The following is a 15,948-nucleotide window of genomic DNA, read 5'->3' as shown; positions in this document are numbered from 1 at the left end:
CCACTGATTATATAGTGACACTGTTCTAAACACCCTCTACATTAACATTTAACAATACTCTGTGGTCTAAATGCACTCTTTCAATACACTCGATCGAGTACATATGTACGCTAGTCACTGCGTCTGACACTAAGGATTAAACTATGTGAGACATTGCTGCACTCCACCCGTCCTAGTGAGAAGACAGGAATGCTCACAGATCAATACCACACAATGGTGTCATTGCTCTAATAGAATGGAAGCATGAAATACAATCTGGCAGAGCCAGATGAGAGTTTCCAGATTATCTGACTGCTGAATTTAGAGTTTTTGAAGAGAAGCTAGAGACAAGGAAGGTAGAAGGGACATTGCCAGACACTGGGTGAAGGCAGTGTGTTTGGACACTTTGGCATGAAAAGCATAATGCCTTTGAAGAATTGCACAGAAGGGCAGGACTGGGAAAAAAGAGAGCAGTGAAACTAAGAGGCAGACAACAGTCATAGCACAGAGAATCCTGGAAGCCAGGACTAGAAGTTTGGATTCTATTCTAAGGCCAATGGGGAACCAGCCAAAAAGTTAAGCAAAGGAGTAATATGATCATACAATTTGCATTTAGCAAGATCACTATAACGAAAGAGGAAAAGGTTAAAAGCAGGAAGTGAGGAGACTGTGAAAGTAATCAGGAATAGAAATAATGAGGCCCTTGCCCTAACGTACCAAAAGACACAGAAATAAGATGAAATCACCCCAGAAATGTACACATGAGAAGACAGACACTGAGGAACAGTGATCTTCAGGGATGAGCAAAGAGCAAAGAGGAACCTAACAGAGTTTCAGTTGCACAGACTCCAAAACAAGGTATTTCAGAAAAAGAGTCATCAACATAACAAATGTTTAAGTGTCTACAACACCCAGTAACACAGTGATAAAGTCATCCTTTGTGACTTCAGTGAGAGCTCTCTAACAACACAGAGTAGATGGAACACTAGGAAGCCAGACTATAAAAACAGATGAATGCAGGGGGCCTACATGGCTCAGTCGGTTAGCCACCCAACTCTTGGTTTCTGCTCAGGTCCTGGATCTCGGGGTTGTGAGACTGACTGGGCCCTGCATCACGCTCTGCCCTCAGTGGAGTCTGCTTAAGACTCTCTCTCCTCCTTCCTCTGCTCCATAACCCCACCCCACACTCCCCCGCATGCACTCTCTCTCTCAAATAAATAAATGAATCTTTAAAAAAAAAAATGAATATGAACGAAAAAGGTGAGAGGAAATGGATAATAATGGCATGAGGTCAAAAAGTGCCTTTTTTGGTAACTTTGTTTTTTAAGATGAGGGAGACTTACATTTAAACATCCTTATTCTTGAGAGATGTGTGTTCAAATATTTAGGGCTTTAAAAGTCACGTCAGGAATTTACTTTCAAATGCTTCAGAAAAAAAAAAGTTACGCACTTATGTGCACAGATAGAGAGCAGGTACAAACGTGGCGAGAATGACCACTGGTGCATCTAGGCAAAAGGTTTACGTGTGTTCATCAGATTGTTCTCTTTCAACCTTTCTGAGGAGTTGAACATTTTCAATTTTTTTTAATGGGAAAAACAAGTCCAAAAACCTAAAAGGAAAGAACCAGTATGGAGAGCAACTGAAGGTATCTTAGGAAAGAGAGTGTAGAAGAAGCCAGCTGTATCCTAAGATGGCAGGATGGACAGGAAAGGGACAGTCTTAAGGAGGGGCACCAACCCTTTCATTTCTACCAATGGAAGAACTGAGGCCCAGAGAGCTAGCAAGAAATGCTATCATTACCACGCAATTACTTGTTAAATAAGTCATTTATATGCTTAAGTGCAGAAGGAATTCAGAGAAGAGAAAGATCACCACAAACCCTATAAATGCCCGATTGGGTGGGGGAGGGGGGAAGGTAGTGACATTGGAGAAAAATCACAAAGGAGAGTTAGTTACTCCATACACAAAGAGAGATCGATCTATTATTTGTTCCCACACCTTAACTCCTAGAGACTGACTACACTGATGACAGCAATGAAAAAGGTCTACTACAACAGACCCTGTCGATCCGCACCAAAAATGTCCTTAATATACAGTACTATCGTTATATATTGTTAAATATATGTAATTAGTGAAAGAACACAAGCACAAGATACGTGGCCTTTAAACATTTCGTAACATTTTTATTACTACAATGTTCTTCAAAAATATACCCAATAAGGGGGCACCTGGGTGGCTCAGTGGGTTAAGCCTCTGCCTTCAGCTCAGGTCATGATCTCAGGGTCCTGGGATCAAGCCCCACATCCAGGCTCTCTGCTCAGCGGGGAGCCTGCTTCTCCCTCTCTCTCTGCCTACTTGTGATTTCTCGGTCAAATAAATAAATAAATAAATCTTTAAAAAATATATATATATACCCAATAAGGAATACCCAAAAATTTGTACAACAGATCTTGAAGGGCAAAAGGAATTAAAATAATACATATTTCAGAGATAAGATTCATAAATGGACCAACTTTATGGGGATCTTTTCAGTGCCAATTCAGCCAGAATACTGAACCAGGGAGTTACTGTTAGGAGTCTCAATAACACGGCCTTTTCTTTTATTGTCAAGGAAACAGAGAACTGAAAAGCAGCTCACCTAAACAGCTGTGAACCAAGACATGCAGTGAGAAGTCTGCTCTGGCTACAGTATCAATTTATCCTTAATGTAGAATGCCCACCCTCAGTTTACTTGTTTAAAGAGGAAACAAAAACAGAATTGTTTCCTCATGTGTGAAAAGCTGAAGGCTTGGATAAAACACTTAAAAAAATTAGTAAAGGCTATTATAATACAGCCATCGCTTAGAACTTCCATTCAATAAAATTAAAACTAAAAATTAAAAAAATGTTTTAGATGAAAGGAAATGTAGTATTTCAGCCTAGATCAAATATATCAGGTAAACCAAAAAAGTGGTATCCACATTCGGGTTGTGAGAAGTAAGACCAAGCAAAACTTGAGGAGCTTCTTGGGCATGATTTCTGATGTGGTTGCTTAGAAAAAATTTTATGGCGACAGGCCTGACTACCATCATGCTATTGATGTAAGAATTTAAAATCTGAAGTTCGCCTGGGTGGCTCAGTGGATTAAGCGTCTGACTTCGGCCTGAGTCATGATTCCCCCATCAGGGAGATGGAGGCCTGCATCGGGCTCCACACTCAGTGGGGAGTCTGCCTGAGGTTCTCTCCCTCCCCTTCTTCCTTAGCCCCTTCCCCCGCTTGCACGCTTGCTCACTCGCTAAAAATAAATAAATCTTAAAAATTAATTAAAATTTGAGATGTACAAAGGTGATATTTCCATCTTTTAGACGAGGACTACCAGTCTGGATGAAGGTAACAGCCCTTCAGTATGGGTAATGCTTCAGGGCTGCTGCATTTTTTTCCTTCCAGCAAGAACACAAATTTACATTTTAAATTTCACATGAAAAGGAAAGGGCCCCTCTTTCTATTTCACAGAAAATACAGAAGAATATAAAAGCTGTAATAAAATATTTGTCTAGATCTTAATTGCTATCACAAACTGGGAACATCTTCGTGGTTATTATAAATGATGTTTTGGACAAACAGACACTACAGACCAGCTCACTGGTAATTGAAAGCACAAAAGGGCTACACTTGTTTTGTATGCTCAATAAGCTTGGGAAAAGCTGAGGCATAAATTATATAAGCAAATGCTTTCAGGTAGTAAATTTAAAATTATTGTATAACTATATATACTTAATATATCAAATTGTAACCTTGCGTGCTAAAGAATGTTCTAAAGCAATGCTTTAAATACAGGTGTGCTGAGTGTATGTAAAAGCAATAAAGAAAAGTATGACCTTCTAAGAGACAAATTAAAGGACTATTATGAATATATGTTTGCAGTCAACAGTACAGTCTTCAGTGCCAAATTAGCGTCGCAAGCTGGCTGTATCACTTAGCACTCTGCTTACCATGCAGCCTCCATCTCCTTCCTCTGTACAGACTTTCCAGTGGCCCTATGATGGATTCAAGCAATACAAAGGGGCACTTCAAGCACAGTTCTACCCATCCCAGAGCAGGGAGAACAATACTGGGCTCTCTGGTCTTCCTGGGTTTACCCTACTTGTCTTATAACAAAGAAGTACAAAGTCTATATGTTCTTTTGTGCAAGCTTCTATCTGCAATTAAAGAAATCTGATAAACAACTGAGCCTCTATTCCAAACTGGTTGCTTAAGAAAATATACCTTGTTTTTTCAGTCATCCAAAAAATGCATATAGACTGACTACCTACTTCATTCTACAGGTCTGCTGCTAGCACTCTCCCACTACAAAGCAATCACTAAGATCAAGCTTAAAGGGCACTTAAGAGGAGCTATATAGACGATTCTGCCTACATTTTTGTTAAGAGCAATAAATGCTAGGAAAGGAAACATTAATTCCATAAAGGAAATGATCTCTTTGGAACACCTCAGTCACTTTACCAATACAGTAAATAATATCCAGCAACGAGATAGCTAAAGCAGTCACAATGGAGTAAGTTATGTCGGCCCTAAGACAGCAAAAGCCAGTGTCAGGTTCAGAAAATTCTGATTTCAGTTAAAAATCCATGTTGGAAATTCACTACTAATAGAGTCTGCATCTGAACAAGGCAAGTGCCACCAGTAAAACAAAGAAGGATTTTCGTATTTTTCCTGAGCATTACTAAATATCCGGACATGATACTATAAAGCTTCCAGGGACAGTGTACAATAAATAAAGCTAAGCCTCCCACGAAAAAAACCTCCCCCATGGGCATTTGCCCTATCAAAGCAAAAAATAATACAGCAAAGGCATCAGAGGGTTCTTATAACAGGAATCATTAGTATTCAAATACTGTTCCATTTTGTCAGTCTGGTCTTTTTCCTGGGATCTTAGCAGGGCTGGACAAATACTACATGTCATTATATATGTCTAAAGAACCTCAAAAGGTACTTGGGTAATTCTTTTCTTGATCCATGGGTTAAATTCTAAGTGAAGGAATCTTTTGCAGAAAGTGATTAAAAAAGGACTTTACATTAGGGCCACTTACCTGCTAGCAAGACTGAGCAATTCATGTTTATCTGCTACAGCTGACTTCTTCTCAAGCTCCCACATTAGGACATTGATCAGATGTGAATTTTTAATTACAATCGGCACTTCTTCAAACATGTGCTCAAAGGTGATATTTCCCTTTTTCAATCTGTGAAGCATGTTAAAAATACTTTAGTCTGGTGGTCAGAAGTAAGTGTTAAATTGACTATTTCATACATTTTTCCCTAATTACAGGCCCTCTCCAGGATCTTTGTTTCATTAGCATTCTTTTAAAAAGAGAAAGAAACTAGTTTTACAGAGTCAAGCATAAGTCAAATGACTTGAATAATACTGAAAACAATCCAAGTTTGAGCTATAAAGCCCAGAAAACAAGATTCTTGGCAGAAGAAACTATTCTTCCTTTATAATCAGGTATCTTCAATATTTCCCTGATACTAAAGTGTAAATGTCGTGGGAAGTTATGCTATATAATCTATTTCTAAAACATTTAAAGTAAATAGCTAGAACAGAGATACACTTCGGTTCTTGGAAAATTCATTTTAAAAATTTAAATTCATTTTAAAAGACTACCAAACGAAAGAAATTAACAACTAGCAGAACACCCACGGGATATCCTATGGTTCGGAAGACAGCAAGAATGCAATTTCTCATTAATTTAGTTGTAACTACCATACCCAGGAATTGTTCATGAGTTAGCATTTAAAATCTTTTGCACCTTAATTTCTTTAGAAGCTATTAAAACTAGCAAAAAACGGTCTGCCCTACCGACATCAAAGCCACTAACTTTAATTTAATAAGAAATCAAAATTCCCATAATTAACAGAAAATGAAAGAATTCTGAACTTTTAAAAATTTAATGTAAATATTCCAATGCCATCATGTAAGATCATAAAACAGCTTTACCAATCATAAAACTGCATACCTATCACCCATAAAATTTCCAAAATGCCACATTCCTTACTGATACCTTAAAATGTTTACCTCCTTCCCATCCCCACCCCCAAGAACAGGCGCTCAGACAGATCGACATACAGCTCACAATCATCCTGACACAGAGCCCTTACAGTCTGACAGCCGCCGGTCACTCATCCCACTACTCCCTATTTGATCATTTTTTTTCCTTCAAATTCAACAGCTAATTAATTCCCACTCCAACTGAATTCACCCCTAGTGAGAACAACAGATGAGACATTCCATAAAGAACAGTTTAAACATGGAAAGGGAGAAATCAAGTGGCACTCAGCCATGCGAAAGACTTCTACCGTCCACATGGCAAAAGCATTACTACACCACCAGCACCAAGGATTCAATAAATGTGGCAAACTAAAATCTTAGAAGGAAAACAGTCAATGCTTTACCATACACCTCATAGGCCCCCAAACACTTACGCTTCAGGAGAAAAATCTTTCTCTTTACAAACTTCCATCAGTTTAGGAGTCAGTCTGTATGCTTTCAGCGAGAGAGACCCTTGAGCAGTTTTTATGGGATCTCAAATAAAGAAAAGAGAAAGAATTTACTAACAATTTTGTTACTGCCCATGCTTTGCTTGAATGACACTGGTTCTAGGCATACTGACACTTACCATACAATCGTTGCAAATGAAGATCAAAATAAAACATCAGAACTCAATGTGAAGCAGATTAAAACCAGTACAGCATATAGTTAAGCGAAAACGTTGGAACCCTATCACCCTACTCGAAATTGATAGAATAACTTCCTCCCTAACGTAAAAAAAGAAGATTCAAAATGCAGTTATTTTGAAATCTATTTGTCAGCCTGAACCAGAAATCTTGATGAAAATTAAACATCTCGTATGTTCTAAACACCTTATATTCATCTTGTATAATTAGAAAAAAAAATACTAATGAATATTAAATGTGAAAATACACTGCATGCATTTGTGTAGTTCAGTCGACTAATTTAAATGAATAGCCCTGCGAACAAAATTTACCCATCCTAGTAATCACTGTCCAAACTTTTTTAGTTAAAACGGCTTCTACAAACGAAATGACTCAAAAGTGCTATCACAAAAGTGTCTTTTTTGTTTCAGAGAAATTCATTTTGTCAAAACTAGCTGCTTACACACTCCATGAGTAAGGGAGCTCAGCACTCCGGCATGATAACGGCTCCGGCATGCCAATACCCGCCTAAAACCTGTGTTAACATTCATGTTGTCTGAAACTCAACACAGTGAAACTTTTAGCAATAGGTGATAAAATGAAAACCAAAATAGACTGAAACAAGTGGAAAATTCATCAAGGTCTGATGATGCAATGTTTCCAGCCAATGTAAGTACACTTTAACAACTTGTTCTTTACTGTAATCCAATTGTTAACATACTGAAACAATTTGGGGGGAGCTCGTAAGATTGATCGTATTCATTAGTATTTTTTCTGACAGATACTCAGGACGTTACATTTACTTCTCAGCTGGAAACTATATGCAAGTCTGCCAGCTATGGCAAACTGTGAGTGTTTGGGGAGGGGGACGGCTATAAAGCTGTTAAATTGCCTCCAGTTCTGATACAGCACAGGACATCTGGTCTGGAGAGCTTGAGGAAACACCATTAAACAGGCCGAAAAGAAAAAAATCTTTGTGCTAAGAAACAGTCCAGGTTTTGTACGCTGCTGTCAGAGGTATAAAAAAAACTTGGCACACTGTGTTATGATTGGTCAGTCACGTACAGAGCCAGACACTCTAGCAATTGGGGTTTGTTAGACATCTGGTCTAGTTCCACCAGCCCCTTCAAATGAGGGAGGGGAGATGGAGGAATAAAAATGAAGCAGCTACTCCAGCATTCCAAAATGTACACATCAGGGCTCTGATAGCAAGAAAAATAAACAGAAAGAAGGAAACCCTGTCTAGACGTAGCTGCTGCGGAGGCTGCTGCAGAAACAGGGTTGGTATTTACTTGAAAAGGCCTGCCAGGCCGCTCTTAGAGGCAAAAAGACAGAAAGCAAAAATAGTAGCAATAACATTAAAGGAAGAAAAGAATAATAAAGGAAACTCCTACTAACCGTAAATGAGAACGACAGATTCTTCAATGGCATGCTGGTAACTGAATTGAGAATCCAGGAGTGCTCGGGTGACGAACGAGCCATAGTACGTGGACTGGTACCAGCCCACGTGGAGGTGGTCGATGTTGACATGGCGAAGGCTGCGCATCATTTCCATCTGATATTGAACTAGATGATAGGGAGGAGGGGGTAAAAGAAAAACTATTTAATGATGCCACAATAGTAAAAGCGAGCCTTTTGGGAAACAACTTTTTACACAACTATTTATTAGCTAAAGGGAAGAGGTTCCAGATTTAAAATTCATTCAGTTCACATGTACTGAAAACGAATTTAAGCTTTCAAATCATTTCAAATCACTGAAGCTTTCCTTTACTCGTTAATGAAATAACATGCTGTAGAAAAGTTACTAAAAACACAATAATAATCCCTGTTCTAAATAAGAAATTATTTATTAAATGTGGTTTACCCTCCCTTCTTTAAACTCTTAAAAATAGTAAATGTTTAAGAAAAAACTTATATACTTGCTAAACTAGCTGCTTTTAGACATTTCATTTGAATTAATAAAGTGAGAATACTTATCAATGTCTTCGTCAACACAGTTTTTAGAACTGAGAAGTTAAAATCACCAAGAAAATGAATAGGAAAACAATTAACTACCACATTATTTAAATATGAACAGAATACAAGCTGTAGCTGATTTAAAACTTAAGAATTCATTTTTGCCTTCATCTGGTGCCCCCTGCTGCATATGCTAAATTTTAAAAAGAATTCTTTTTTCTGGTTTGTGTGTTCTTTTCTGTTAAGTAACAGATATTAATTTTTCACTGGAGTTATAGGTTAATCACCATGAAAAGGTTGAAAGACTTTTACTTTCATCAAGTTAATGACTATAGTGTATATTAACTTAAAGCAATATTACTAGAATAGGTGCAAACTGAGACTACGATAAATAAAAGATTTTAAAAAGCAATATAGCCCAATAATGAGTAGCAAATATGTAACAGAGGAGAAAATTCATAGTCCACATAATATCCAAATTATTTCTATTATAATGAATCTACAACTATGTGGAGTGAATATATTTGCTTAACTTGGAATCTAACCATTTCATTTTTAAAACTCTTAATCAGGTTTTAGCAAAAGTAAAGTTATATGCCTGTCGTTTCCTTGGTTGGTTATAGCACTATGGTTTTATAAAGCAAACAAGATTCAGGATCATAAAGTACAAAAGAACCTCACTCAGATGGTCACAATCTTATTTTTAAACATTTGTTACTAGGCGAAAATATTATAAATCTGCTTATTCCAAGGAAGGTTATATTTCTCATAATAAATATGGTAGCCAACTTGTCAGATACTCAAGAATTTGGTTTTTTTTTAGTTTTTCTTCTTATATACAATATGATGGCCTCAAGAAGAAGCAGTAGAAAAATGGTAATCTTTTATCCATGACCTTTTATCTTGAATTTTTGTCTCTCTGGGACGTGGCAGACCTCCTTCCCACCTAGCTTAAGAGATTCATACATATCAACCACATAAATATATTTTAAAACCATTGCTATGGCCTCTTTCTGCTTTAAAATTCCCTCTTTTAGTAAAATCACTCATTTGACTAAGGGAATTTAATCAAATTTAACTTACAAAAAGTTCCAATATTACAAGTAAAAAAGGAGCTAGTACGATTCATTTTAAAGGAATAGGGAGAAGGAGATGGGGAGAGATTACCAAGCAACTGACAGTACAAACATGATCTTACAGAATGATTTTTTTTTTTTAATCAGTATTTCCAAACTATCTGCCAATGTACAATTTAGGTATGATAGAAGCAGAAGTTAGATTCAATTTGCAACAGTAGAAAAAAAGAAGACTTGGAATCTCGAGATCTAGGTTCTCATACTAGCGCTTAAGATTTTCCCCATGAGGAATCTTGCTGTCCAGTTAATGATCCTTTTCTGATGCTCAGCCTTCCCATCTCCAGAAAGACCAGAGAGAACATCACAGTCAAAATGCTGTGACTCCACAGTGTTGATTAAATATGCTAATTATCAGTAATAATTTTTCTAGAGGCTAAAGTAGAGCCTCCAGCATGCATTAATACTTAAAAAATGCATTTCTCTGGGAAAAAGACTGTAATCTTACTATGTCTCTCCCCAAATTGCCTGAACACAATAGATTTTATAATAGCATTTTCAGGATGCAAGAGGTAAAACAAACTCTATGAAAATGCTATTATAAAATCTATTGTCACAAACAAAAATTATTTCTTATAATTATGATTATATGTTATATAATTATAATTTATATAATACTTATAATATAAATAATTATTATAGCAAACAAATTCTTTCTTTACCCAGAATCTTATCTACTTTACAGCCCCTTAGATAAGAATGAAAATGAAGTATTCCTCTCAGCTAGAAAGAGGCTAAGGGATAGGAGGCTTGTCGCTCTATGGGAAATACTACTGCCCCAATGTATTTACTTCTTAAGAACTGAGAATTAGAGAGATAAGCTTGCAAGCCTTTAATAAAAATTTATTCTTAAGGTTATATGAGTTTTCATATGACCTAAATATGGCAAATAAATATTTAAAATGTAACGGGCAGGAACAAGACAGCTAAGTAGATAAATTGCTTCTAAAAAATCTGTAAGGCACTGGAATTTCACTATTACACAAAAAATATAGTCTGGGCCTATTCTTTGTGAAATGTCCAGATATTCTCTGTTTTGGTTTGGACTTATTACCCCAACTTTAAAAAATTAAAAAACACAACTTAAAGAATGTCCTCTCGGAGGTATCACACACAGAAGGAAAGGATCTTAAAGGATTTCAAGTGATAGGGCGCCTGGGTGGTGCAGTCGGTTGACTATCCAACTGTTTGGTTTCACTTCAGGTAGTGACCTCAGGGTCCTGAGATCGAGCTCATGTCATCATGTCAGGCCCCACGTCAGCTGCTATGTGGAGCTCCATATAGGGCTCCACACTCAGCACAGTGTCTGCTTAAGATTCTCTCTTCCTTTCCCTCTACCCCTCCCGCTCATGCTCTCTCTAAAATAAATCAATTTATCTTTAAAAAATAAAAAATAAAAGGACTGCAAGTGCTCTGTTAAAAGATGAGCTTCAGAGTGAAGCTGGGGTGCACTGAGACCCAGTCCTCACCAGGGCTATTCACATGAGCCTCCAGTAAGTGCACAGTTTGAAGAGAGAAGTTTAATTCAGTAACAACAAAAACCAAAAAAAAAACCAAAAAAACAAAAATTAAGTGATATGTTTTTCTATTATATATACGCTGAGGAAGAAAAATAAAACCTCATAGCCTACCAAATAAATTGCTTTCTCTGTAGACCTTTCGGTCTGTGTCTTCCCTTTTAATGGTGACAAATATGTGTGACTTTTATCTCCCTTCACCCACACAGTGTTTCCTTTCTTCCTCCTCCAACCCAAGTTTTCAAAAACACAAAACCAGGGGCACCTGGGTGGCTCAGTGGGGTAAGCCTCTGCCTTTGGCTCAGTTCATGGAGCCCCCTCATCCGGCTCTCTGCTCAGCAGGGAGCCTGCTTCCCTTCCCCCACCCCACCCCCGCCCCCTGACACCTGCCTCTCTGCCTACTTGTGATCTGTCTGTCAAATAAATAAATAAAAATTTTTAAAATAAAAAAAGAAAAACAAAAACAAAAACAAAATCAAACCCTGCAAAGGCATCCTCGCAAATCTAAGTGAGGATAAGAAATGCACCGCAGACTACTCTATTAAAACGGTCTCAAAACCACATTCTGGCAGCTACCACCAATCAAATGATCTGAGCTGCCACACCAGCTAACACCTACTTATTTACCCTCTGGCCTATGGAAGACACAAGGAAAAAAATGATGATGTCCCTGTAAATTTTACCAAGGAAATAAGGAACAACCACTGCAGATTCTAATCTCCCAGGTGAATGCCATTGCTTTTGTGGCTCTGCCAGTTTTTCTCAGGAGTTATACTGGGGGTGGGCACTTCAGGCACACACAAGAGACCCAATTTAGCTACAACATTAAGGTAACAGGGGAGTGGAGGGAAGCTCATGCTTTCTGGAAGTAGCTATGAGGATTGAGGATGCCTTGTCCCAGTCCGCGTTCTGAATGAGTGGGAGGTAAAGCCGTATTTGCTTCTCCTGCTCAGCTGGACTCACTTGAATGGGCTGGAGTTCCAACAGGAGGGCACAGAAGATGTGCCCAGGCAACACCCTTGTCTAGGGAGTGCCTCGCACCTCAAAACTCACAAGAATCACAGCAAAAGAAACAAAAGGAAAAAAAGAGAAGGAAAAGAAAAAAATAAGGCTCCTTGATACAAAATACCACAGTTCCCTACTGTTGAGTTAATGCAGGTCAATGAAGTAAGAAGCAAGCATTTCCTGGCATCTTTGTAGAGTTGGTTCAGGGTTAGGCACACTTTACTTTTATTCTACAGTTCTCATATTTAACAAAAGGAAGCCCAAAAGCAGCAATTTCAACCAACGATATTCATTTCTGAATTAATAGCCAAATATTCCTGGGGGAGTTCCCAAGGATGAATAGCAAGAGGAAAACTGTTTTGGAGGGGGACTGTTTTTAAATCATGGTCATATCCAACAGGAGGGCTGAGCTCAATAACTGTACAGTGAAAAGTTCAGGAAATAACTTTTTAATTTTTAAGCATTCTTAGTCTAAAAAGCAAACACGCTACTGACTGAGGAGAAACAGTGCACAGCAAATCAGTATCAGGAACAAACTGGTAGTTACTATTAAGCCAACTCCAATTACTAACACAAAAGCAATACTTAACATGCAGCTGAGGTGGTGCTACAAAATTAGGAAGGATTATAAAAATGAGCTGAAGTTTCATAAATCTCTTCAACCTCGACAATTGTCTTCATTGGTTAAGCCTCTCCCAAGCAAAGGAGAGGCTGGTTTACAACACTGAATAACTGTTCAAAGTTTGGCACCGGTATATTCATATTCACTTTTTCCAGATATCCTCTTTGCAAAACAGTCAATTTTAAATTGCCTAGAGCTAAAACTGTCTTAACTGAGGCAGGCTGCCCAATAACTATTCCTTTCAAAAATCCATCACAATTTGTTAGGTTTTCCCTTGTTTTTATCTCCAAATATGAAAACACTGAAAATATATGTTGTTTTATATTTAAATACTGTATCTGGAGTTACACTGGCAAACAACAAAAAAGGCTTAAGATTTGAGTTCTCCTGAAGATCACTGAGAAGGACAAGAAATTAGAAGCTTTTTAGTTCAGTTGAATGATTAACCAGCATTATTTCTTCTTCAATTCTTCACTCTCATCTTTAAAATCATCTTTTTTATTTTATTAAGTGAGCCTTACTGAAACAGAATTTCTCTGTGAAAAACAACAACAAAGAATTACCACAGTTGGCTAGGCTGGGATGAGCTGAAGGCAGAAAGTTAAAGCTGTAGCATAGTCCAAAACCCGAGATAATGTCTGTCAGATTAAAGGGGGGAAAAAGCGTTTTAGAGATGTATTAGGGAACTTTTAAAAAGACGAAGCAACCTAATTTAAATTTTAGAAATTAAAGACAATTTAATAGATATATGGTTTCATTTAATAACTTAATACTGTATCGAATAAATCCAAATTATTTTAAAACAAATTATGACAAAATTATATAAAAAATATACACATATATAGCCTAGAGAGAAAGGGTAGAGCTAAACACCGGGAGAGACGCTAGCACTTAATGAGCACTTATTACGTCAGACTTCCTGCGAAGTGGTCTACATATGTTATCTGACTATTTCTCACAATAACTCCAATGAGCTAATCACTGTTACTGAAATCCACTTAGAAAAACTGTTTACCACAGTTTGTAAAGTGGCAGGACTCAATCTGACTTCAGACACTCTGACCCCAAAGCCTAGGCAACTACCCACTTAAAGGATTTCACCTCTTCTTACTGGTAGAGTGTATATTATTTCTGAGCCAATACAGCGTAACACACAAACACAACAGAAATATACAATTTCTAGGTTTTGACATAACACAGCTTGTGCATGTCCGACTACTAAATCAACCAACAATTTAGCAATACCAGTAAGAGTTTAAGTGATAAAGCTACCTTAAAAGATTTGTAAATGCTGAAGTGCATAGTTATCACAAATATGTAATCAAACTCCTAGAACACTGCTATGTTACTATTTGAAACTTATGCCAATACTACTTTGTAACTAAGAACTGGTTTAAATCACAGATGACTTGCACAAACACATCAAGGGAACAGAGACCAGATCTAGCAGAGGCTCTTTGCAGCAAAGAAACCTACTAAGTTCAATCAAGAGATGCAAATGGTTTTAAAAGCAAACAAACAAACAAAACCCCACAACTCTGAAACAAATCAAAGATTTCAACAAACATGACAGGCAAGTGGAATATATCAAAATCTCCTGTTTTAGCTTGAGGGCTATCCTAAGTAGGACTTTTAAGTAAATAATTATAAGCCTCCTTCCCAGCAGCACCGTGGGACACCAGTGAACACTGACAGGCTATGAACTGTGAAGGCTTCGCCTCATTATTTAACAAGACAACTATTCTGTGCTTTCCTCTTCATATCAGACTTTCTGCCAAGCTGCACATACGTTTCAGGCAGTGTTCAAAGCTAGTAGCAGATGTAGATTTAAGCAAACAGAATGTGCATTTGAAAAAAGACTTAAATAAGAGTCTACTTTGGGTGGAGAGAACTATGGAGTACACATTTCTTAAAACTTCTATATTTTCTTTACCCGGTCTGTACATATAGTCATTCTTTTTTCCAATTAATACATCTGTTATTAAGGCCACCCCTGTGAATGCTTAAGGATTTTGGTAACAGTTCATTTTTCACATTAAGTGCCTGATATATATTCTACTCTACCTAAAAACTAATTTGTTTTATTTTAAAAGAAATAAGAAAAATACTGCCTTCCTTAATCTTACAGAAATAGTTTTTAATAGTTCATTCGTCCTGAGTGGTTTAATTTCTTCTTTAAAGTGTTTATGAATTTTGACAAATTTCTTCTGAATGCCAAGCTGAAGATAAGGAAATGGGGGTGGGGGGCAACCACTCTCTTTTAAAACTATTAAGAGTTTGAAAATTAGGGGAGATCAGGTTTTTTGAGGTTTTAATGTTTCTCAAAAAGTATTTTATGAAATACAGGGACTCTTTACAGAAAATAATATGTATATCCTATAACAAATTCATATTGCTATCTTCTCAACCAAATCATGAAACACAGCCAAGAGATCCTATTTCTTTGAGGTTATGAGATTTAAAATGTATGTAACATTAATGCCCTTGGTCATGAAAACACATGCAGGTAAGTGGATGACAGACAGTAACTAGTAAGTTAACTATAGGTCATCTGAGATCTGTTTATACAAAGTGAATCTACCTGGACAGGACCAAAGGCTAGAGACCTCTGTAACCATCACCGTTAAGAACTCTCTCCTGAAGAGCAGCCTACTGACCACTGCTACCTCTTGCTACAATTAAGAGGATGATAGGTTAGAATATCAAAGGAGAACCTCTGGATTTAGAAAAATCATTATTTCATACTTGGTTACAGGCTCTTTCCTGAGGACAATACCTCTGTCACATTTACAGCTATATATATCAGGTACTAGATTAATACTGGCCCAAACTTAAGTACTGAAAGTATTCACGAAAAAAACAGAATATTTCAAAAACATGATTGTTGTTAATGTACTAGAAAGGTCACAATTACTAGTAAATTACATACGTGTGTGTGTGTGTGTGTGTGTGTGTATAATTTTATAAATATATATATGTATCTCCATGTTACTATGTCCACAAAGGACATGAATTAGCTTGCTTTAAAACACAAAAAATGATCAG

The 15,948-nt window shown here is 37.2% G+C and overlaps 1 protein-coding gene across 1 annotated transcript in view; it reads right to left on the bottom strand.

The window, feature by feature from the left end:
- The window catches only part of EIF3H (eukaryotic translation initiation factor 3 subunit H), a 101,585-nt gene that overhangs the window by 6,319 nt on the left and 79,318 nt on the right, over positions 1 to 15,948 (bottom strand). Inside the window, exons 3-5 of the mRNA XM_032858440.1 lie at positions 8,069 to 8,236; positions 6,440 to 6,539; positions 5,050 to 5,199 (exon numbers count right to left, since the gene is read on the bottom strand). Coding sequence (XP_032714331.1) covers positions 5,050 to 5,199; positions 6,440 to 6,539; positions 8,069 to 8,236 — 418 coding nt within the window. The remainder of the gene's footprint in view (positions 1 to 5,049; positions 5,200 to 6,439; positions 6,540 to 8,068; positions 8,237 to 15,948) is intronic.

Source organism: Lontra canadensis, unplaced genomic scaffold (assembly GCF_010015895.1).
Source record: "Lontra canadensis isolate GAN:19392208 unplaced genomic scaffold, GSC_riverotter_1.0 scaffold15, whole genome shotgun sequence".
NCBI lineage: Eukaryota > Metazoa > Chordata > Mammalia > Carnivora > Mustelidae > Lontra > Lontra canadensis.
The sequence above is the reverse complement of the archived record's forward strand: the minus strand, read 5'-3'. Positions and strand labels throughout refer to the sequence as shown.